The sequence below is a fragment of the Coturnix japonica genome, unplaced genomic scaffold, assembly GCF_054131305.1.
Source record: "Coturnix japonica strain WE unplaced genomic scaffold, WE-NBRP24 Scf060, whole genome shotgun sequence".
NCBI lineage: Eukaryota > Metazoa > Chordata > Aves > Galliformes > Phasianidae > Coturnix > Coturnix japonica.
In genome coordinates, this window is record NW_028188963.1 from 2,830 (window position 1) to 28,026 (window position 25,197).

The 25,197-nt window shown below is 54.8% G+C and overlaps 3 protein-coding genes across 5 annotated transcripts; 2 read left to right on the plus strand and 1 right to left on the minus strand.

Moving 5' to 3' along the window:
• Positions 1 to 1,139: 1,139 nt before the first annotated feature.
• Positions 1,140 to 20,152, minus strand: LOC146751917 (uncharacterized). 3 transcript variants are annotated; one of them, XM_085533379.1, is made up of 3 exons: positions 20,022 to 20,152; positions 11,037 to 11,195; positions 1,140 to 4,071 (listed from the first exon to the last, which is right to left on the minus strand). In XM_085533379.1, exon 3 carries the CDS (start codon positions 4,034 to 4,036, stop codon positions 1,919 to 1,921), a length of 2,118 nt encoding a protein of 705 aa, XP_085389505.1. In that variant the 5' UTR covers positions 4,037 to 4,071; positions 11,037 to 11,195; positions 20,022 to 20,152; the 3' UTR covers positions 1,140 to 1,918. The 3 variants fall into 3 exon arrangements, with proteins under 3 accessions (XP_085389505.1, XP_085389503.1, XP_085389504.1); XM_085533377.1 differs by lacking the exons at positions 11,037 to 11,195; positions 20,022 to 20,152 and adding an exon at positions 5,798 to 6,318; XM_085533378.1 differs by lacking the exons at positions 11,037 to 11,195; positions 20,022 to 20,152 and adding an exon at positions 4,943 to 5,034.
• LOC146751918 (TYRO protein tyrosine kinase-binding protein-like) lies at positions 11,857 to 18,141 on the plus strand. Its single transcript, XM_085533380.1, has 4 exons — positions 11,857 to 11,997; positions 14,140 to 14,160; positions 16,266 to 16,382; positions 18,026 to 18,141. Exons 1-4 carry the CDS (start codon positions 11,958 to 11,960, stop codon positions 18,118 to 18,120), a joined length of 273 nt encoding a protein of 90 aa, XP_085389506.1. The 5' UTR covers positions 11,857 to 11,957; the 3' UTR covers positions 18,121 to 18,141.
• Positions 18,130 to 25,002, plus strand: LOC146751919 (uncharacterized; the record flags this gene model as incomplete). Its single annotated transcript, XM_085533445.1, has 6 exons — positions 18,130 to 18,603; positions 18,640 to 18,785; positions 20,038 to 20,352; positions 21,536 to 21,650; positions 23,406 to 23,492; positions 24,928 to 25,002. Coding segments are annotated over 6 exons (1,167 nt in total), but the record flags the coding sequence as incomplete, so codon positions are not given.
• Positions 25,003 to 25,197: the final 195 nt, after the last annotated feature.

Below are 25,197 nucleotides of genomic sequence, written 5' to 3' on the forward strand. Positions count from 1 at the left end.
ATTGACCGTCAATTGCCCCCATTGGCCCCCAATTGCCCTCAGTTGCCTCCTAATTGCCCCCATTGACCCCTTAATTGCCCCCATTGACCTCTAACTACCCCCATACACCTCTAATTGCCCCCATTGACCCCCAACTGCCCCTCAGTTGCCCCCTAATTGCCCCCCATTGACCATCAATTGCCCCCATTGCCCCCTAATTACCCCCATTGCCCCCTAATTGCCCCCATTGACCCTAATTGCCCCCATAGACCCCTAACTGCCCCCCATTGACTTTCAATTGCCCCATTGACCCCTAATTGCCCCCCATTGACCCCTAATTGCCCCCACTGCCCCCTAATTGCCCCTCAGTTGCCCCCATTGTCCCCTAATTGACCCCTAATTGCCCCCTAACTGCCCCCCATTGCCCCCTAATTGCCCCCATTGACCCCCAATTGCCCCCATTGCCCCCTAATTGCCCCCATTGATCCCTAATTGACCCTAATTGCCCCCCATTGACACCTAATTGCCCCCATAGACCCCTAATTGCAGAGATGACTTTCAATTGCCCCATTGACCCCTAATTGCCCCCCATTGACCCCCAACTGCCCCTCAGCTGCCCCCTAATTGCCCCCATTGACCCCTAATTGCCCCCATTGGCCCCCAATTGCCCCTCAACTGCCCTCTAATTGCCCCCCATTGACACCTAATTGCCCCCACTGCCCCCTAACTGCCCCCCATTGACTTTCAATTGCCCCCATTGACCCCCAAATTGCCCCCATTGACCCCCAATTGCCCCTCAGTTGCCCCCATTGTCCCCTAATTGACCCCAATTGCCCCCTTAATTGCCCCCATTGACCCCCAACTGCCCCTCAATTGCCCCCATTGACCCCTTAATTACCCCATTGATCCCTAATTGCCCCCACTGACCCCCAACTGCCCCTCAGTTGCCCCCCAACTGCCCCCATTGACCCCTTAATTGCCCCCATTGACCCCTAATTGCCCCCACTGCCCCATAACTGCCCCCCATTGCCCCCCATCACCCCACATTTCCCCCCCTTTAGAAATCCCATATGTTAATGGCCCCCCTGGTCCTTCCCAGCCCCACAACTCGCCGTCTCACTGCCCGCCCCCCCTGCCCACCACCTCCACCTCCACCTCCCGCTGCTCTGCCCCATAAGTGCCGGCCCCACAAGTGCCAGCCCCATAAACCCATTGACCCCCAACCCCATGGCCGCCATCTTGGTTATCAACCCCATGGCCGCCATCTTTGTGACCCCCAACCCATTGACCCCAACCCCATGGCCGCCATCTTGGTGACCCCCAACCCATTGACCCCCAACCCCATGGCCGCCATCTTGGTTATCAACCCCATGGCCGCCATCTTTGTGACCCCCAACCCATTGACCCCCAACCCTACGTCCGCCATCTTGGCTATCAACCCCATGGCCGCCATCTTGGTTCCCCCCAACCCTACGTCCGCCATCTTGTTTCCCAACCCCACACCCTCCATCTTGGCACCCCGCAGCCCCACACCCGCCCCCTTTCCCCCCCCTTTTCCCCATTGACCCCACAACCCCCTTCTTCCCCAACCCCAACCTTGGCAGCCCCCTTTCCAAGGCCTCCACCAACACACAGGCCTTACAAACCTCCTGGCTGGCAGCGAACCCGCATCTCACGCAAGACCCCAAACTCTTGGTAGTTACATGGTTCCCTATGGCCAACCTACGACCCGAATGACCCAAAGCTGCCACGGAACCGGTTCTGATGGATTCTAAGTCCTTGAGGAGGGTCCTGGTGTGACCCCGGTAAGCGTTGGGGGAGTAGACGCATTCGGTGCTGACGTAATCCAGGCCTTGGTAGTAGGCGTACAGAACGATCTCCTTCTCGTAGGCGTGTCTCAATGGCTTGCAACGGGGGATGGAGGGGAAAGGGGGGGAGCTTATGGGGCGGGGGGGGGCGGGGAGGGGGCGGGGGGGTCTAGAGGGGGGGGTGGGTTGGGGGGTGGTGGGTTGGTTGGGTTGAATAGGGTTGGGTTGGGTAGAGTTAGGTTGGTTGGGTTGAGTAGGGTTGAGGTTGGGTTGTTTGGGTTTGGGTTGGTTGGGTTGAGTAGGGTTGGGTTGGGGGGTGGTGGGTTGGTTGGGTTGGTTGGGGTTGGGTTGGTTGGGTTGAATAGGGTTGGGTTGAATAGGGTTGGGTTGGTTGGGGTTGAGTTCATTGGGGTTGGGTTGGTTGGGTTGGGTAGAGTTGGGTTGGTTGGGTTGAGTAGGGTTGGGTTGGTTGGGTTGGGTAGAGTTGGGTTGGTTGGGTTGAGTAGGGTTGGGTTGGTTGGGTTGGGTAGAGTTGGGTTGGTTGGGTTGAGTAGAGTTGGATTGGGTAGAGTTGGGTTGGTTGGGTTGGGGTTGGTTGAGTTGGTTGGGGTTGGGTTGATTGGATTGAGTAGAGTTGGGTTGAGTAGAGTTGGGTTGGTTGGGTTGACTAGGGTTGGGTTGGTTGGGTTTGGGTTGAGTAGGGTTGGGTTGGGTAGAGTTGGCTTGATTGGGGTTGGTTGGGGTTGGGTTGGTTGGGTTGAGTAGGGTTGGGTTGGTTGGGGTTGGGTCCATTGGGGTTGGGTTGGTTGGGGTTGGGTTGGTTGGGTTGAGTAGGGTTGGGTTGGTTGGGGTTGGGTCCATTGGGGTTGGGTTGGTTGGGGTGGGTTGGTTGGGTTGAGTAGGGTTGGGTTGGGTAGAGTTGGGTTGGTGGGGTTGGGTTGGTTGGGTTGGTTGAGGTTGGGTTGGTTGAGTTGAATAGGGTTGGGTTGAGTAGGGTTGGGTTGAGTAGAGTTGGGTTGGTTGGGTTGAGTAGGGTTGGGTTGGTTGGGTTGAATAGTGTTGGGTCCATTGGAGTTGAGTCCATTGGGGTTGGGTTGGTTGGGTTGGGTAGGGTTGGGTTGGAGGGGTCTAGAAGGGGGATTGGGTTGAGTAGGGTTGGGTTGGTTGGGTTTGGGTTGGTGGGTTTGGGTAGGGTTGGTGGTGGTCTCTATGGGGTCTCTGATGTTCTCCATTAGGTTTGGGATTCCCATGGGGTCCATTGAGGTCTTCATTGAGCTCCTGGTGGCATCTATGGGGTCTTCAATGTCTTCTATGGTGTCTCTGTTGGTCTCTATGGGGTCTCGGTTGGTCTCTATGGGGTCTTTGATGTTCTCCATTGGGTTTGGGGTGCCTATAGGGTCCATTGAGGTCTTCATTGAGCTCCTGGTGGCATCTATGGGGTCTGGGGTGACCCCCATTGGGGTTACGGTGGCCATATTGGCAGCCATCTTGGTGTCTTCAGCAGCCATATTGGCAGCCATCTTGGTGTCTTCAGCAGCCATATTGGCAGCCATATTGGTGGCCTCAGTGGCCATATTGTCGGCCATATTGTCAGCCATCTTGTCGGCCATATCGGTGTCTTTGTCAGCCATCTTGTCAGCCATCTTGTCGGCCATATTGTCGGCCATATTGGTTTTCTTGACAGCCATATTGTCGGCCATATTGGTGTCCTTGGCGGCCATATTGTCGGCCATATTGGTGTCCTTGTCAGCCATCTTGTCAGCCATATTGCCGGCCATATTGTCAGCCATCTTGTCGGCCATATTGTCAGCCATATTGTCGGCCATATTGCCGGCCATATTGGTGTCCTCGGCAGCCATATTGTCATCCATATTGTTGGCCATGTTGTTGGCCATGTTGTCGGCCATATTGGTGCCCTCGGGAGCCATATTGTCGGCCATATTGTCGGCCATATTGGTGCCCTCGGCGGCCATATTGTCAGCCATATTGTCAGCCATCTTGTCGGCCATATTGTCGGCCATATTGGTGCCCTCGGCGGCCATATTGTCGGCCATATTGGTGCCCTCGGGAGCCATATTGTCGGCCATGTTGTCGGCCATATTGGTGCCCTTGGCGGCCATATTGTCGGCCATGTTGTCGGCCATATTGGTGCCCTTGGCGGCCATATTGTCGGCCATCTTGTCGGCCATATTGGTTCCCTCGGTGGCCGCCCGTCGCAGTCTGGCCACGTCTCCCCTCAGGAAGTTCATCAGGACGGTCTCAGCGATGTCATCCGCGTTGTGACCTGGGGAGGGGGAGGAAAGGTGGGTGCTGCTCCCAGTGCCCCCCAGTACAAACCAGTGCCCCCCAGTATAAACCAGTGCCCCCCAGTCCCTTCCCATCCCCTCCCACTGCCCCCATCCCTTCCCATTCCCACCCCATCCCCCCCATTCCCTCCCCAGCCCCCCGTTATCCCCCCATATACCCCATATACACCCCATTATCCCGCAATATACCCCATATACCGCCCCCCAGACCCCATATATCCCCCCATATACCCCCCATATACCCCATTATCCCCCCATATACCCCCCCCAGACCCCATTATCCCCCCATATACCCCCCATATCCCCCATATATCCCCCCATATACTCCCCCAGACCCCATATACCCCCCATATATCCCCATATACCCCATATACCCCCCATATATCCCCATATACCCCCCATATCTCCCCCATATACCCCCCATATACCCCATATATCCCCCCATATACCCCCCATATACCCCCTTTTACCCCCCCCAGACCCATATATCCCCCCATATACCCCCCATATACCCCCTATATACCTTCCATATATCCCCCCCAGACCCCCATTATCCCCCCATATACCCCCCCAGCCCCACATTATCCCCCCATATACCCCCCATATCCCTCCCATACCCCCATATACCCCCCCAGACCCCATTATCCCCCCATATACCCCCCCCAGACCCCATATAACCCCATATACCCCATATATCCCCCCCAGACCCCCATATACCCCCCCATATACCCCATATATACCCCGTATCTCCCCCCATATACCCCCCCAGACCCCATATACCCCATATACCCCCATATATCCCCCATATAACCCCATATATCCCCCATATAACCCCATATATCTCCTTACCCGTAGCAATCCGATCCACCCCCAGCATCCTGGCCCCCCTCTCCATCGCCTGCCTCCTGAGCACCCCGCAATATCCCCATTATCCCCCCATATACCCCCCACATACCCCATACATCCCCCCATATACCCCCCCAGACCCCAATATCCCCCCATATACCCCCCCATTATCCCCCATACAGCCCTCCAGCCCCCCATATACCCCCCATATAACCCCATATACCCGCCATATCCCCCCCATACCCCCACAACCCCCCTAGACCCCCATTATCCCCTCATATACCCCCCATTATCTCCCCATATACCCCATATATACCCCATATCTCCCCACATAGCCCACATATCCCCCCATATACCCCATATATCCCCCCATATACCCCCCACATACCCCATATACCCCCCATATACCCCATATATCCCCCCATATACCCCCACATATCCCCCATATACCCCCCATATCACCCCATATACCCCCCATATACCCCACATACCCCCTTATTGCCCCATATAACCCCACATATCCCCCATATACCCCCCATATCTCCCCGTATACCCCCCATATACCCCATTATTGCCCCATATAACCCCACATATCCCCCATATACCCCCCATATCTCCCTGTATACCCCCCATATACCCCATTATTGCCCCATATAACCCCACATATCCCCCATATACCCCCCATATCCCCCCATATAACCCCATTATCCCCCCATATAACCCCATTATCCCCCATATACCCCCTATACCCCCCCCTAGACCCCATATAACCCCATATAACCCCATTATCTCCCCATATATCCCCCATATACCCCCTTTTACCCCCCCCAGCCCCATATATCCCCCATATCTCCTTACCCGTAGCGATGCGATCCACCCCCAGCATCCTGGCCCCCCTCTCCATCGCCTGCCTCCTGAGCACCCCGCAATAGGTGCAATGGTTGGACCCCATTAACTTCTGAGCCACCCCATCCATGCTGTACCCAAACAGCTCCTTAAACCCCACAACTAATAGGGGCAGGGACCCCCGGGATCTCCTCACAGCCCCTAATGATGCGTCCCTATACCCCGATATCCCCTCATCTATAGATAATAGGATTAAATTAAGGCCGTAATGGTGTTTTTGCTCTAATTTGGTCAATAAATGGGCTAAAACAGTGGAGTCTTTGCCCCCCGATGCTGCTATAGCCCAGGTCTCCCCCTGTTTAATGGGGTGGGGGTCCGCCATGATGGCTCGGTGGGCTTCCAGCTCGAAGGCGGAGACGAAGCAGCGGCGACACATGGGGAGCTGGGAGCTGGGGCGGATCAGGGCTGCGGGGAGGGGGCACTGAGCACAGCGGGGGGGGGGCATTGTATGGGGTTATATGGGGTGTATGGGGTGGGGGGTTTATATGGGGTGGGGGCTTATATGGGGTGGGGGTGTTTGATATGGGGGGATGGGGGTCTGTATGGGGTGGGGGGTTATATGGGGGGGGGTTATATGGGGGGGGGGCCGGAAGGGGTGGGGTGGGGGGGTTGTTTGATATGGGGGGGGTTGGGGGGGTTTATATGGGGGGGGTGTTTGATATGGGGTGGGGGTTTATATGGGGGGGGGCTGTATGGGGTGGTATTGGGGGGGGCTGTATGGGGTGGGGGGGTTTATATGGGGTGGGGGGGGTCTGTATGGGGTGGGGTGTGGGGTTATTATGGGGGGAGGTGTTTGATATGGGGTGGGGGGTTTATATGGGGGGGGGAGGTGTTTGATATGGGGTGGGGCGTTTATATGGGGTGGGGGGGTTTATATGGGGTGGGGGGTTTATATGGGGTGGGGGGTTTATATGGGGTGGGGGGGTTTATATGGGGGGGCTGTATGGGGTATGGGGGTTTATATGGGGGGGGGTCTGTATGGGGTGGGGGATTTATATGGGGTTATGGGTTATTAATGGGGGGGTCTGTTTGGTGTGGGGTGGGGGTCTGTATGGGGTGGGGTGGGGTCTGTATGAGGTGGGGTGGGGTCTGTATGGGGTGGGGGGTTATTATGGGGGGGGTGTCTGTATGGGGTGGTATTGGGGGGGTCTGTATGGGGTGGGGTGTTTATTATGGGGGGGGGGGCTGTATGGCCTGGGGGGGGTTTATTTGGGGTGTGGGGGGGTTATTATGGGGGGTCTGTATGGGGGGGGGGCTGTATGGGGTGGTATTGGGGGGGGCTGTATGGGGTGGTATTGGGGGGGGCTGTATGGGTTGGGGGGGTTTATATGGGGTGGGTTGGTTTATATGGGGTGGGGGGGGTCTGTATGGGGTGGGGTACGGGGGTTTATATGGGGGGGTGGGGGTCTGTATGGGGTGGGGGTCTGTATGGGGTGGGGGGGTTTATATGGGGTGGGGGTGTTTGATATGGGGTGAGGGGGGGGTCTGTATGGGGTAGGGGGTTATTATGGGGTGGGGGCTTATATGGGGGGGGTTGGGGGGGTTAATATGGGGGGGGGTCTGTATGGGGTGGGGGGTTATATGGGGGGGGGTCTGTATGGGGTGGGGGGTTTATATGGGGTGGGGTTCTGTATGGGGTGGGGGGTTATTACGGGAGGGTCTGTATGGGGTGGGGGCTTATACAGGGGGGGCTGTATGGGGTGGTATTGGGGGGGGCTGTATGGGGTGGGGTGGGGGGTTATTATGGGGGCGGTCTGTATGGGGTGGGGGGTTTATATGGGGTTATGGGTTATTATGGGGATGGGGGGCTGTATGGGGTGGGGGCTTATATGGGGGGGGGGGGTTTATATGGGGTGGGGGGTTATTATGGGGGTGGGGTGGGGTGTATGGGGTGGGGGGTGTTTGATATGGGGAGGGGGGGGTTATATGGGGTGAGGGGGGGGATTATTATGGAGTTATGGATTATTATGGGGCGGGGGTCTGTATGGGGTGGGGGTCTATATGGGGTGGGGTCTGTATGGGGTGGGGTTGTTATGGAGGGGGTCTGTATGGGGGGGTGTGTATGGGGTGGGGTGTTTGATATGGGGTGGGGGGTTTATATGGGGTGGGGGGGGTTTATATGGGGTTATGGGTTATTATGGGGGTGGGGGGGTGTTTGATATGGGGTGGGGGTGTTATTATAAGGGGGGTCTGTTTGATATGGGGTGGAGGAGCTGTTTGATATCGGTAGGGGGGCTGGGGGGGGGCAAGGAAAAAGGGAGGGAATGGGGGGGATAAAGAGGGGGGGGGGGATAAAGAAACAAGAAGGTCAGAATCACAACACCACCATATTGGGGGGGGGGTCCGCCATCCCATAATAACCTTATGGGACTAAACGGAGCCCCCCACCCACATAGACCCCCATTATACCCCCATAGACCCCATTATAACCCCATAGACCCCATTATAACCCCATAGACCCCATTATAACCCCATAGACCCCATTATAACCCCATAGACCCCATTATAACCCCATAGACCCCATTATAACCCCATAGACCCCCATTATAACCCCATAGACCCCATTATAACCCCATAGACCCCATTATAACCCCATAGACCCCATTATAACCCCATAGACCCCATTATAACCCCATAGACCCCCATTATAACCCCATAGACCCCATTATAACCCCATAGACCCCCATTATAACCCCATAGACCCCCATTATAACCCCATAGACCCCCATTATAACCCCCATAGACCCCATTATAACCCCATAGACCCCATTATAACCCCATAGACCCCCATTATAACCCCATAGACCCCATTATAACCCCATAGACCCCCATTATAACCCCATAGACCCCATTATAACCCCATAGACCCCCATTATAACCCCATAGACCCCATTATAACCCCATAGACCCCCATTATAACCCCATAGACCCCATTATAACCCCATAGACCCCCATTATAACCCATAGACCCCATTATAACCCCATAGACCCCCATTATAACCCATAGACCCCCATTATAACCCATAGACCCCCATTATAACCCCATTATAACCCCATAGACCCCCATTATAACCCCATAGACCCCCATTATAACCCCATAGACCCCATTATAACCCCATAGACCCCCATTATAACCCCATAGACCACATTATAACCCCATAGACCCCCATTATAACCCCATAGACCCCCATTATACCCCCATAGACCCCCATTATAACCCCATAGACCCCATTATACCCCCATAGACCCCCATTATAACCCCCATAGACCCCATTATAACCCCATAGACCCCACTATAACCCCATAGACCCCACTATAACCCCATAGACCCCACTATAACCCCATAGACCCCCATTATCCCCCCATAGACCCCATTATAACCCCATAGACCCCCATTATATCCCCACAGACCCCCATTATATCCCCACAGACCCCATTATAACCCCATAGACTCCCATTATAACCCCATAGACCCCATTATAACCCCATAGACCCCATTATAACCCCATAGACCCCCATTATAACCCCCATAGACCCCATTATAACCCCATAGACCCCCATTATAACCCCATAGACCCCCATTATAACCCCATAGACCCCCATAGACCCCCATTATAACTCCATAGACCCCCATTATAACCCCATAGACCCCATTATAACCCCATAGACCCCATTATAACCCCACAGACCCCATTATAACCCCATAGACCCCCATTATAACCCCATAGACCCCCATTATAACCCCATAGACCCCCATTATAACCCCATAGACCCCATTATAACCCCACAGACCCCATTATAACCCCATAGACCCCCATTATAACCCCATAGACCCCCATTATAACCCCATAGACCCCCATTATAACCCCATAGACCCCATTATAACCCCACAGACCCCATTATAACCCCATAGACCCCCATTATAACCCCACAGACCCCATTATAACCCCATAGACCCCCATTATAACCCCCACAGACCCCATTATAACCCCATAGACCCCCATTATAACCCCACAGACCCCATTATAACCCCATAGACCCCATTATAACCCCACAGACCCCATTATAACCCCATAGACCCCATTATAACCCCACAGACCCCCATTATAACCCCATAGACCCCCATTATAACCCCACAGACCCCCATTATAACCCCATAGACCCCATTATAACCCCACAGACCCCCATTATAACCCCATAGACCCCATTATAACCCCATAGACCCCCATTATAACCCCATAGACCCCCATTATAACCCCATAGACCCCCATTATAACCCCATAGACCCCCATAGACCCCCATTATAACCCCATAGACCCCATTATAACCCCATAGACCCCCATTATAAACCCATAGGCCCCATTATAACCCCATAGACCCCCATTATAACCCCATAGACCCCCATTATAACCCCATAGACCCCCATTATAACCCCATAGACCCCCATTATAACCCCATAGACCCCCATTATAACCCCATAGACCCCCATTATAACCCCATAGACCCCCATTATAACCCCATAGACCCCCATAGACCCCCATTATAACCCCATAGACCCCATTATAACCCCATAGACCCCCATTATAACCCCATAGACCCCCATTATAACCCCATAGACCCCATTATAACCCCATAGACCCCCATTATAAACCCATAGGCCCCATTATAACCCCATAGACCCCCATTATAACCCCATAGACCCCCATTATAACCCCATAGACCCCCATTATAACCCCATAGACCCCCATTATAACCCCATAGACCCCCATTATAACCCCATAGACCCCATTAGAACCCCATAGACCCCCATTATAACCCCATAGACCCCCATTATAACCCCATAGACCCCCATAGACCCCCATTATAACCCCATAGACCCCCATTATAACCCCATAGACCCCATTATAACCCCATAGACCCCATTATAACCCCATAGACCCCATTATAACCCGATAGACCCCATTATAACCCCATAGACCCCCATTATAACCCCATAGACCCCATTATAACCCCATAGACCCCCATTATAACCCCATAGACCCCATTATAACCCCATAGACCCCATTATAACCCCATAGACCCCCATTATAACCCCCATAGACCCCATTATAACCCCATAGACCCCCATTATAACCCCATAGACCTCATTATAACCCCATAGACCCCCATTATAACGCCCCCCCCCACTCACCCCGGAAGTTCGGCTCCACGCTCTCTCTGTTCCTCACTTCCGGTTTCCCCGCCTCTTCCGGGTTCGTTTAATCCGGCGGCCAATCAGAGCGCAGAGCTCGTTAAGCCACGCCTCCTCGATGCGGCGCATGCGCGTTGAGGTCCGGGGCAGCAATTAACCCTTTCGATGCCGGTTGGGAAGCGAATTAAGGGGGGGGGCAATTAATGAAGGGGGTTCTATGGGGCTCTATGGATCTCTATGGGTCTCTATAGGTCTCTATAGGGCTCTATGGGTCTCTGTGGGTCACTATGGGTCTCTATGGGTCTCTATGGGTCACTATAGGGCTCTATGGGTCTCAATGGGTCTCTATGGGTCTCTATGGGTCACTATAGGGCTCTATGGGTCCCTATGGGTCCCTATGGGTCTCTATGGGTCTCTATGGGTCTCTATGGGTCACTATAGGGCTCTATGGGTCTCTATGGGTCACTATGGGTCTCTATGGGTCTCTATGGGTCACTATGGGGCTCTATGGGTCTCTATGGGTCTCTATGGGTCACTATAGGGCTCTATGGGTCCCTATGGGTCCCTATGGGTCTCTATGGGTCTCTATGGGTCACTATGGGGCTCTATAGGGCACTATAGGGTCTCTATGGGTCTCTATGGGGTCTCTGTGGGGCTCTATGGGTCTCTATGGGGTCTCTGTGGGGCTCTATGGGTCTCTATGGGTCCCTATAGGTCCCTATGGGTCACTATGGGTCTCTATGGGGCTCTATAGGGCACTATGGGGTCTCTATGGGTCTCTATGGGTCTCTATGGCTCCCTATGTGTCTCTATGGGTCCATATATAGAAGGGGCGTGGCCTATTTTAAGCCCCGCCCCCTTTTCCGTCTGGCTCTGTCCCATGACATCCCCCCCCCCCGCCCCATAAGTCCCTTTATCGCTATGGGGCCGCCCCACATCCTTCACCTCCTCCTCCTATTGGGTGAGTCCCCCCCCCAAAGACCCCCCACCCATATCCCCATAGACCCCCATAGACCCCTATAGCCCCCCCCATAGCCCCATAGCCCCCCATAGACCCCTATAGTCCCCCAATAGACCCCATAGCCCCCCCCATAGCCCCCCTATTGACCCCATATCTCCCCCCATAGCCTCCATAGACCCCAATAGACCCCATAGCCCCCCCCCATATCCCCCCAATAGACCCCATATCTCCCCCCATAGACCCCAATAGACCCCATAGCCCCACAATAGACCCCTATAGACCCCATAGCCCCCCCCATAGCCCCCCATAGCCCCCCTATAGACCCCATATCTCCCCTCCATAGCCCCCCATAGACCCCATATCTCCCCCCATAGACCCCCATAGACCCCAATAGACCCCATAGCCCCCCATAGGACCCATATCCCCCCCCCGTATCCCCCCAATAGACCCCATAGCCCCCCCCATAGACCCCCATATGACCCATAGCCCCACATAGCCCCCCATAGACCCCCATAGATCCCATATCCCCTCCCATAGCCCCCCATAGACCCCAATAGACCCCATAGCTCCCCCCATAGCCCCCCATAGCCCTCTATATGACCCATAGCCCCCCATAGCCCCCCATATTACCCCATATCCCCTCCCATAGCCCCCCATAGACCCCAATAGACCCCATATCCCCCCCTATATCCCCCCATATACCCCCATAGCCCCCCACTTAGCCCCCCAATAGACCCCATATCCTCCCCCATAGCCCCCATAGCCCTCTATATGGCCCATATCCCCCCCCCATATCACCCCATATCACCCCATAGCCCCCCATATGACCCATATCGCCCCCCATTGACCCCAATATGACCCATAGCCCCCCCCCATATGACCCATATGGTCCCCCCATAGGACCCCCAAGTGCCCCCTAAACCCCATTGGGGGGGTCCCTAAGGTCCCCAACCCATATACCCCCATTGGACCCCCATGTACCCCCCCCCCAGGACCCCCAACCCACATTCAACCCAATGGGGGGGGTCCTTGAGCCCACCCCTCCCATTAAACCCCCCATAGACCCCCCTGACCCCCCATATAACCCCATAGGACCCCCAAGTGCCCCCTAAACCCCAATGGGGGGTCTCTGAGCCCCCCCCAACCCATATAACCCCATTGGACCCCCATGTACCCCCCCCACCAGGACCCCCAACCCCCATTCAACCCATTGGGGGGGGGTCCCTGAGCCCCTCTCCCCCCATATAACCCCATTGGACCCCCATGTACCCCCCCCAATCACCCTCAAACCCCATTCAACCCATTGGGGGGGGTCCCTAAACCCCTTCCCCCCATTAAACCCCCCACAGACCCCCCTCACCCCCCCATATAACCCCATTGGACCCCCAAGTGCCCCCTAAACCCCATTGGGGGGGTCCCTAAGGCCCCCAACCCATATACCCCCATTGGACCCCCATGTACCCCCCCCCCCCCCAGGACCCCCAACCCCCATTCAATCCATTGAGGGGGGGTCCTTGAGCCCACCCCCCCCATTAAACCCCCCATAGACCCCCCTCACCCCCCCATATAACCCCATAGGACCCCCAAGTGCCCCCTAATCCCCATTGGGGGGGGGTCCCTGAGCCCCCCCCAACCCATATAACCCCATTGGACCCCCATGTACCCCCCCCCAGGACCCCCAACCCCCATTCAATCCATTGAGGGGGGGTCCCTAAGCCCCTCCCCCCCCATATAACCCCATTGGACCCCCATGTACCCCCCCCCCAGGACCCCCAACCCACATTCAACCCAATGGGGGGGGTCCTTGAGCCCACCCCCCCCATTAAACCCCCCATAGACCCCCCTGACCCCCCATATAACCCCATAGGACCCCCAAGTGCCCCCTAATCCCCATTGGGGGGGTCCCTGAACCCCCCCATCCCCCATATAACCCCATTGGACCCACTTAAAATGGGGGGGGGGGGGGGGGGGGTAAAAAGGGGAAGTTATGGGGTGGGTGGGGAGGAAATGTGTCATCCTTAAAGGGGGGGGGGGGGGGCATTAAAATGGGCCTGAAATGGGGAAGTAGGATGGAAATGGGGGGGGTGGGGTGGGGGGTTTAATAGGGGAGGGGGCTCTGATGGGGGCTGTGTTGTTCTACAGGGCTGAGCGCTGCGGAGAGAGGTGAGGGGGGGGCTATGGGGTTATAATGGGGGTCTATGGGGTTATAATGGGGTCTATGGGGATATAATGGGTTTATGGGGTTATAATGGGGTCTATGGGGTTATAATGGGGTCTATGGGGTTATAATGGGTTTATGGGGTTATAATGGGGTCTATGGGGTTATAATGGGGTCTATGGGGTTATAATGGGGTCTATGGGGATATAATGGGTTTATGGGGTTATAATGGGGTCTATGGGGTTATAATGGGGTCTATGGGGGTTATAATGGGGGTCTATGGGGGTATAATGGGGGTCTATGGGGTTATAATGGGGTCTATGGGGTTATAATGGGGGTCTATGGGGTTATAATGGGGGTCTATGGGGTTGTAATGGGGTCTATGGGGTTATAATGGGGTCTATGGGGTCTATGGGGTAATAATGGGGTCTATGGGGTTATAATGGGGGTCTATGGGGGTCTATGGGGTTATAATAGGGGTCTATGGGGTTATAATGGGGGTCTATGGGGTTATAATGGGGTCTATGGGGGTCTATGGGGTTATAATGGGGGTCTATGGGGTTATAATGGGGTTATAATGGGGTCTATGGGGTTATAATGGGGTCTATGGGGTTATAATGGGGGTCTATGGGGTTATAATGGGGTCTATGAGGTTATAATGGGGGTCTATGGGGTTATAATGGGGTCTATGGGGTTATAATGGGGGTCTATGGGGTTATAATGGGGGTCTATGGGGTTGTAATGGGGTCTATGGGGTTATAATGGGGGTCTATGGGGGTATAATGGGGGGCTATGGGGTTGTAATGGGGTCGATGGGGTTATAATGGGGGTCTATGGGGTTATAATGGGGGTCTATGGGGGTCTATGGGGTTATAATGGGGTCTATGGGGTTATAATGGGGTCTATGGGGTCTATGGGGTAATAATGGGGTCTATGGGGTTATAATGGGGGTCTATGGGGGTCTATGGGGTTGTAATAGGGGTCTGTGGGGTTATAATGGGGGTCTATGGGGTTATAATGGGGGTCTATGGGGGTCTATGGGGTTATAATGGGGGTCTATGGGGTTATAATGGGGTCTATGGGGTTATAATGGGGGTCTATGGGGGTATAATGGGGGTCTATGGGGTTATAATGAGGGTCTATGGGGGTCTATGGGGTTATAATGGGGTCTATGGGGTTATAATGGGGGTCTATGGGGGTCTATGGGTTTATAATGGGGTCTATGGGGGTCTATGGGGTTATAACGGGGTCTATGGGGTTGTAATGGGGTCTATGGTGGTCTATGGGGTTATAATGGTGTCTATGGGGTTATAATAAGGTCTATGGGGTTATAATGGGGGTCTATGGGGGTATAATGTGGATCTATGGGGTTATAATGGGGTCTATGGGGTTATAATGGGGGTCTATGGGGTTATAATGGGGGTCTATGGGGTTATAATGTGGATCTATGGGGTTATAATGGGGTCTATGGGGTTATAATGGGGGTCTATGGGGTTATAATGGGGGTCTATGGGGTTATAATGGGGTCTATGGGGTTATAATGGGGGTCTATGGGGTTATAATGGGGTCTATGGGGGTCTATGGGGTTATAATGGGGTCTATGGGGTTATAATGGGGTCTATGGGGTTATAATGGGGGTCTATGGGGGTCTATGGGGTTATAATGGGGGTCTATGGGGTTATAATGGGGGTCTGTGGGGTTATAATGGGGGTCTATGGGGTTATAATGGGGGTCTATGGGGGTCTATGGGGTTATAATGGGGGTCTATGGGGTTATAATGGGGTCTATGGGGTTATAATGGGGGTCTATGGGGTTATAATGGGGTCTATGGGGTTATAATGGGGGTCTATGGGGTTATAATGGGGTCTATGGGGTTAAAATGGGGGTCTATGGGGGTCTATGGGGTTATAATGGGGGTCTATGGGGGGGAACCATTGGGAGGGGGAACCCCATATGATGGTTGGTGTGTTGCAGGGGGGACCCAATTATGTGTCGGACCCAATAGCGCTGGGGGGCCCATTTGGTGGTTACACCCATTGGATTCCATTGTAGGGGGGGTTTAGGATCTCGCTATGGGGCTGCCCCATTGATTGTGGGTTCTGCCCCATAGATTGCTCCCCGTGTAGCCCTGGGGGCGGCCCCATGGCGCTGCTGGTGGTGCTGGACGTGGCCATGACGCTGCTGATCGCGGGGGGGGCGTATTGCCTCGCCAGGAGGGGGAGCAGGGGTAGGGGGGGTTATATGGGGAGGGGGCGGGGCTTAATGGAAGGGGGCGGGGCTTAAATGAAAGGGGGCGTGGCTTAAAGGGGAGAGGCGGGGCTTAAAAGACTGGGAGGGATTGATGGGGGCGGGGCTTAAAGTGGAGTGGGCGGGGCTTAAACCGAGTGGGCGTGGCTTAAAGGGAGGGGCGGGGCTTAAGGGGGAGGGGGCGGGGCTTAGACTGAGTGGGCGGGGCTTAAGGGGGGCTTAATGGAAGGGGTGGGGCTTAAATGGGAATGGGCGGGGCTAAAGGGAGGGGGCGTGGCTTAAAGGGAGGGTGGGCGGGGCTTAATTGGGAGGGGCGGGGCTTAGAGGGGGTGGGTTTGAATGGAGGGGGTGGAGCTTAGTGAAAGGGGCGGGGCTTAAAGGGAAAGGGCGGGGCTTAAAGGGGGCGGGGCTTTAATAAGGGGGCGGGGATTAAATAGAAGGGGCGTGGCTTAAGTGGAATGGGCGGGGCTTAAGTGGGCAAGGCTTAAAGGAGGGGGCGGGGCTTAAAGTGGGAGGGATTAATGGGAAGGGGCGGGGCTTAAAGGGGCGGGGCTGAAAGGAAGGGGGCGTGGCTTAATGGAAGGGGCGGGGCTTAAAGGGAGAGGGGGCGGGGCTTAGCGGGAGGTGCAAATCTAATGGGGGCGGGGCTTAAGTGGGAAGGACTTAAAGGGAGGGGGCGTGGCTTAAAGGGGAGGAGGCGTGGCTTAATAAATGGGGCGGGGCTTGAATGGGTGGGAGGGGTTTAAAGGAGGAGGGGCTTATGAAGGGGGCGGTGCTTAATGAAGGGGGAGGGGCTTAAACGGGGAGGAGGCGGGGCTTAATGGAGGAATGGGGCGGAGCTTAATAAAAGGGGGCGTGGCTTAGAGGGGTGTGAGCTTAAAGGGAGGGGGCGGGGCTTAAAGGGAAGGGGCGGGGCTTAAACTGGAGTGCTTTAAGGAAGGAAGTGGGGCTTAAGGAGGGGGCGTGGCTTAAGGAGGAGGTGTGGCTTAGAGGGAAGGGGCGTGGCTTAATGGAGGGGCGGGGCTTAATAGAAGAAGCTTGAAGGGAGGGGGCGGGGTTTAAGTGGGAGGGCATTGATAAAGGGCAGGGCTTAATATAAGGGGCAGGGCTTAATGGAGGGGGCGTGGCTTAAAGGGAGGGGGCGGAGCTTAATAAGGGGGCGGGGCTTAAAGGGGTGGGAGGGGCAGGGATTAAGGGGAGGGGGCGGGGCTTAATGGAGGAGAGGGCGCGGCTTAAAGGAAGGGGAGTGGCTTAATAAAGGGGGCGGGGCTTAAGGGAAGGGGCGGGACTTAAAGGGGAGGTAATTGAAGGGAGGGGGCGGAGCTTAAAGTGGAGGGGCGGGGCTTCAAGTGGAGGAGGGGCGGGGCTAAATGGAAGGGGCTTAAAGGGGGCGGGGCTTAAAGTGAAGGGGCGTGGACCAATGAAAGTGGGCGGGGCTTAAAGGGGAGGGGGGGCGGGGCTTAAAGGCGTGGGGGTTAAAGGGGCGGGGCTTAAAGGGCGGGGCTTAAGGGAAGGGGAGGGGCTTAAGGGGGATATTTAAATGAGGTGGGGATATGTAAATGAGACGTGGGTATGTAAATGAGCTGGGGATATGGTAATGAGGAGGTGGTTGTTCCTTTCCAGCCCCTTCAGTTAAGCCCCGCCCCCCGGAGCCTGAACCGACCTATCAGGAGCTGCGAGGAGCCCGGGGGGACATTTACAGCAGCCTGACCCAATAAAGGCCGATTTCGACCCAAAAATTGATCCATTTTTGCCTCATTTCCCCCTTTTTCTGCCTTATTTCCACTTATTTCCACCCCATTTCCCCCTTTTTTGCCCCATTTCCCCCTTTTTTGCCCCATTTCCCCCTATTTTTGCCTAATTTCCCCCTTTTTTCCTTCATTTCCCTCTATTTTTGCCCTATTTCCACATTTTTGCCTTATTTCCCCCTATTTTTGCCCATTTTCCCCCTTTTCTGTCCCATTTCCCCCATTTTTGCCCCATTTCCCCCTTTTCTGTCTCATTTCCTCCATTTTCTGCCCCAATTTCCCCCTTTTTCCGCCTCATTTTCCCCTTTTCTGCCCCTTTTCCCCCTTTTTTGCCCCATTTTTCCCCTTTATGCCTCATTTCCTTCATTTTTGCCCCATTTCCCCCTATTTTTGCCCCATTTCCCCTATTTTTGCCCCATTTCCCCTATTTTTGCCCCATTTCCCCCTATTTTTGCCTAATTTCCCCCATTTTTCCTTCATTTCCCTCTATTTTTGCCCTATTTCCACATTTTTGCCTTATTTCCCCCTATTTTTGTCCATTTTCCCCTTTTTTTGCCTCATTTCCCCATTTTCTGCCCCATTTTCCCCTTTTTTGCCCCATTTCCCCCTTTTTCTACCCCATTTCCCCTATTTTTGCCCCATTTCCCCCTTTTTGCCTCATTTCCCCATTTTCTGCCCCATTTTCCCCTTTTTTGCCCCATTTTCCCCCTTTTCTTCCCCATCTCCCCCTTTTTCTGCCTCATTTTCCCCTATTTTTGCCTCGTTTCCCCCTATTTCCACCCAATTTCCCCCTTTTTTCCCTCATTTTCCCCATTTTTTGCCCCAATTTTCCCCCATCTTCTGCCCTATTTCCCCTTATTTTCCCTCATTTTAGGGTTATTTTCCCCCCATTTCTCTACTTTTCCCCCCATTTCTGCCATATTTCCCCCATATTGGCACCATTTTGCCTAATTTCCCCTTATTTCCCCCTATTTTTGCCTCATTTCCCCCTTTTTGCCCCATTTTCCCCCTTTCTACCCAATTTCCCCCCATTTTTGCCCCATTTTCCCCCTTTTATGCCTCATTTTCGCCCTTTTCTGCCCCGTTTCCCCAATTTCTTCCTCATTTCCTCCATTTCTGCCCCATTTCCTCCATTTCTGCCCCATTTCCCCCATTTTTTGCCCCATTTTCCCCTATTTTTGCCTCATTTCCCCCATTTTTTGCCCCATTTCCCCCTTTTCTGTCTCATTTCCTCCATTTTCTGCCCCAATTTCCCCATTTTCCGCCTCATTTCCCCCTTTTCAGCCCCATTTCCCCCTTTTTTGCCCCATTTTCGCCCTTTTCTGCCCCATTTCCCCAATTTCTTCCTCATTTTCTCAATTTTCTGCCCCATTTCCTCCATTTCTGCCCCATTTCCCCCATTTTTTGCCCCATTTCCCCCTATTTTTGTCTAATTTCCCCCTTTTTGCCCCATTTTCCCCCTTTTCTGCCCCATTTCCCCCATTTTTTGCCCCATTTCCCCTATTTTTGCCTCATTTCCCCTTTTCAGCCCCATTTCCCCCTTTTTTGCCCCATTTTCCCCTTTTGCCCAATTTCCCCCTTTTTTCCCTCATTTCCCCCATTTTACCCCAATTTCCCTCATTTCCCCCCAACTTCTGCCTTATTTCCTCTCATTTTCCCCATTTTAGGGTTATTTCCCCCCATTTCTCAACTTTTCCCCCCATTTTGGCTTCATTTTGCCCAATTTCCCCTTATTTCCCCATATTTCCCTCCTTTATCCCCTATTTTCCCTCATTTCTCCCTATTTTCCCCCATTTCGCCCCAAATTTCCCCTTATTTCCTCCCCATTTTCCCCTTTATTTCCCCATCCGGCCGCCATTTTCCCCCCCTACCGTGACGTCACCGCAGCGCCGCTTCTTCCCCTCATCACGTCATTAACAAGCGCCGGAAGTTCCCTCACCGGAACCGGAAGCCGTCTGACCGGAACCGGAAATCAGCTCCGCGCGGTCGGAAGCGGCTGCTTTCAACCAAGATGGCGGCTCCCGCTCCCACCGCCGCTCCAGGGCCTCCAGTTGGGCCTCCACCTGCGGCACCCACCGGAACCGGAAACGGCAACGGCACCGGAAACGGAACGGGAACCGGTTTGAGTCCGGCCGGAAGTGGAACCGGGGCGGCCAAAAGCGGAGAGGAGAGAATGAAGGAGATGGAGGCGGAAATGGCGCTGTGAGGGGGCGGGGCGTAAAGGGGGAGGGGGCGGGGCTTAGGGCGGCGGGATGAGATTTGATTGGTCGGGGGTTGGGGGAGGGGGCGGGGCTTGGAAAGGGGGCGTGGCTTGGGGCTTGGGGCTGCGATTGGATTGGGCAGGGGGCGGGGCTTGGAGCAGGGGGCGTGGCCTGTGAGGGAGGGGTAGAGCTTGTGGAGGTGAGCTGAGATTTGATTGGGCAGGGGGTGGGGCTTGGAGTAAGGGGCGTGGCTTGGCGTGGTGGGCGTGGCTTGGGGCCTCGGGCTGCCATTTGATTGGGCAGCAGGCGGGGCTTGGAGCAGTGGGCGGTGCCTGGACTGGTGGGCGTGGCTTAGGGCGGTGGGCTGCGATTTGATTGGGCGGGTGGCTGGGCTTGGAGAAGTGGGCGTGGCTTTGTGTGGTGGGCGTGGCTTAGGGGTGGTTGGCTGCAATTTGGGCGGGGGCGTGGCTTAGAGCAGGGGGCGGGGCCTGGGGGTAGGGGCGGGACTTAGGGCGGCGGGCTGCGATTTGATTGGTCGGGGGGTGGAGTAGGGGGCGTGGCCTGTAAAAGTGGGCGTGGCTTAGGTTGGTGGACTGTGTCCTGATTGGCCTGGGGGGCGGGGCTTGGAGCAGGGGCGGGGCTTGGGACGTCGGGCTCCAATTTGATTGGGCAGGGGGCGGGGCTTGGAAAAGTGGGCGTGGCTTGGGGCTGCGAGCTGCGATTTGATTGGGCTTGGGTGGGTGGGGCTTGGAATAGGGGGCGTGGCTTTGGGTTGTGGGCGTGGCCTGGGCTTGGGGCTGTGATTTGATTGGGCAGGGGGGCGTGGCTTGGAACAGGGGGCGTGGCCTGGGAAAGGGGGCGGGGTTTTTGGTGGTTAGCTGTGATTTGATTGGTCAGTGAGCGTGGCTTGGGGTGGTGGGCGTGGCTTGGGGCTCTGTGCTGCGATTTGATTGGGCTGGGGGCGTGGCTTGGATTGGTGGGCGTGGCTTAGGGTGATGAGCTGCGATTTGATTGGCCAAGGGGCGTGGCTTAGAACAATGGGCATGGCTTTGGGTGATGGGCGTGGCTTAGGGTGGTGGGCTGCAATTTGATTGGTCGGGGGGCGGGGATTGGGGCGGATGGCTGTGATTTGATTGGTCGGGGTGGGTCCTGATTGACAGATGGGGCTCTGATCCCCCCTTTAGGTTCGAGCAGGAGGTGCTGGGGGCCGCCCCACCCCCATTGGATTCAATGGCGCTGCCCCCCCCACCGCCCCCCCCCATCATCAGACCCGTCATCGCCACCAACACCTACCAACAGGTCGGCCCCATAACCACAACATGGCCCCATAACCCATAGAGACCCATAGACACCCCATAGAGAAACGTTGGGACCCATAGAGACCCCATAGAGAGCCATTGGGACCCATAGAGACCCCGTAGAGAACCATTGGGACCCATAGAGAACCATAGTGACCCATAGAGACCCTATAGAGAACCATTGGGACCCATAGAGAACCATTGGGACCCATAGAGACCCCATAGAGAACCATTGGGACCCATAGAGAACTATTGGGACCCATAGAAACCCTATAGAGAACCATTGGGACCCATAGAAACCCCATAGAGAAACATTGGGACCCATAGAAACCCCATAGAGAACCATTGGGACCCATAGAGACCCATAGAGACCCCATAGGGACCCATAGAGACCCTATAGAGAACCACTGGGACCCATAGAGACCCTATAGAGAACCATTGGGACCCATAGAGACCCCATAGAGATCCATTGGGACCCATAGAGACCCTATAGAGAACCATTGGGACCCATAGAGAACCATTGGGACCCATAGAGACCCTATAGAGAAACATTGGGAACCATAGAAACCCTATAGAGAACCATTGGGATCCATAGAGACCCTATAGAGACCCATAGGGACCCATAGAGACCCAGAGACCCCATAGAGTCCTATAGTGACCCCATAGGGACCCATAGAGACCCAGAGACCCTATAGAGTCCTATAGTGACCCCATAGGGACCCATAGAGACCCATAGGGACCCATAGGGACCCATAGAGACCCAGAGACCCCATAGAGTCCCATAGTGACCCCATAGGGACCCATAGAGACCCAGAGACCCCATAGAGACCCATAGTGACCCCATAGGGACCCATAGAGACCCCATGACCCCATAGAGTCCCATAGTGACCCCATAGGGACCCATAGAGACCCTATAGAGAACCATTGGGACCCATAGAGACCCAGAGACCCCATAGAGTCCCATAGTGACCCCATAGGGACCCATAGAGACCCCATGACCCCATAGAGACCCATAGTGACCCCATAGGGACCCATAGAGACCCCATAGAGTCCTATAGTGACCCCCATAGGGACCCATAGAGACCCCATGACCCCATAGAGACCCATAGTGACCCCATAGGGACCCATAGAGACCCTATAGAGAACCATTGGGACCCATAGAGACCCAGAGACCCCATAGAGTCCCATAGTGACCCCATAGGGACCCATAGAGACCCCATGACCCCATAGAGTCCTATAGTGACCCCATAGGGACCCATAGAGACCCATAGTGACCCCATAGGGACCCATAGAGACCCCATGACCCCATACAGACCCATAGGGACCCATAGAGACCCAGAGACCCCATAGAGTCCCATAGTGACCCCATAGGGACCCATAGAGACCCCATGACCCCATAGAGACCCATAGTGACCCCATAGGGACCCATAGAGACCCTATAGAGAACCATTGGGACCCATAGAGACCCAGAGACCCCATAGAGTCCCATAGTGACCCCATAGGGACCCATAGAGACCCCATGACCCCATAGAGACCCATAGTGACCCCATAGGGACCCATAGAGACCCCATAGAGTCCTATAGTGACCCCATAGGGACCCATAGAGACCCAGAGACCCCATAGAGTCCCATAGTGACCCCATAGGGACCCATAGAGACCCCATAGAGTCCCATAGTGACCCCATAGGGACCCATAGAGACCCATAGAGACCCCATATCCCCCCTATGACCCCATATCCCCCCATTATATCCTATAGGTCCAACAGACCCTTGAAGCTCGAGCTGCCGCCGCCGCCACCGTCGTGACCCCAATTGTCGCCCCCCCGTCCCATTTGTGGGGCCAGGTGGGTCCCGACCCCATAGAAACCCTATAAACCCCATAGAAACCCTATAAACCCCATAGAAACCCTATAAACCCCATAGAAACCCCATAGAAACCCTATAAACCCCATAGAAACCCTATAAACCACATAGAAACCCTATAAACCCTATAAACCCCATAGAAACCCTATAAACCCCATAGAAACCCCATAAACCCCATAGAAACCCTATAAACCCCATAGAAACCCTATAAACCCCATAGAAACCCTATAAACCCCATAGAAACCCTATAAACCCCATAGAAACCCTATAAACCCCATAGAAACCCTATAAACCCCATATCCACCCTATAAACCCCACATCCCCTATATCCCCCCATATCCCACCCTATAAGCCCCATATCCCCCCATATTCCCCTATATCCCCCCATATCCCCCTATATCCCCCTATATCCCCCTATATCCCCTATATCCCCCATATCCCCCCCATCCCCCATATCCCCCCATATCCCCCCATATCCCCCTTATATCCCCCCATATTCCCCTATATCCCCCATATACCCCCATATCCCACCCTATATCTCCCTATATTCCCCTATATCCCCCATATCCCCCTATATCCCACCCTATAAACCCCATATCCCACCCTATAAACCCCATATCCCCCCATATCCCCCCTATATCCCTCTATATTCCCCTTATAACCCCATATACCCTCGTATCCCCCCATATCCCCCATATCCCCCCCTATATCCCCCCATATCCCCCTATATCCCCCCATATCCCCCCCTATATCCCCCCATATCCCCCCATATCCCCCTATATCCCCCTATATCCCCCCATATCCCCCCCATATTCCCCTATATCCCCCATATCCCCCCATATACCTTCATATCCCACCCTATATCCCCCATATACCCCCATATCCCACCCTATATACCCCCATATCCCCCCATATTCCATCCCATATCCCCCCATATCCCACCCCATATCCCCCATATCCCACCCTATATCCCCCATATCCCCCCATATCCCCCCTATATCCCCCTATATCCCTCTATATCCCCCATATCCCCCCATACCCCCCCTATATCCCTCCATATCCCCCTATATCTCCCATATCCTGCCCTATATACCCCCATATCCCCCCATATCCCCCCTATATCCCCCATATCCCCCCATATTATCCCTATATCCCCCCATATCCCCCCTATATCCCCCATATACCCCCATATCCCACCCTATATCCCCCTATATCCCCCATATCCCCCCTATATCCCCCCATATCCCCCCATATCCCCCTATATCCCCCCATATCCTGCCCTATATCCCCCCATATTCCCCTATAACCCCCATATACCCCCATATCCCCCATATCCCCCCCATATCCCCCCATATCCCACCCTATATCCCCTATATCCCCCTATATCCCACCCTATATCCCTTCTATACCCCACAGCTGTGGCCCCACAGCGCAGCCCCATTATGAGGCCGGCCTTCGTCCCACACGTCCTACAGAGATCGGGTGAGGGGATATGGGGTCTGTGGGGTCTATGGGGTCTGTGGGGTCTATGGGGTGGATATGGGGTCAGTGGGGTCTATGGGGTCTATGGGGTGGATATGGGGTGGGTATGGGGTCTATGGGGTGGATATGGGGTCAGTGGGGTGGATATGGGGTTAATAGGGGGGATATGGGCTCAATAGGGTGGATATGGGGTCAATAGGGTGG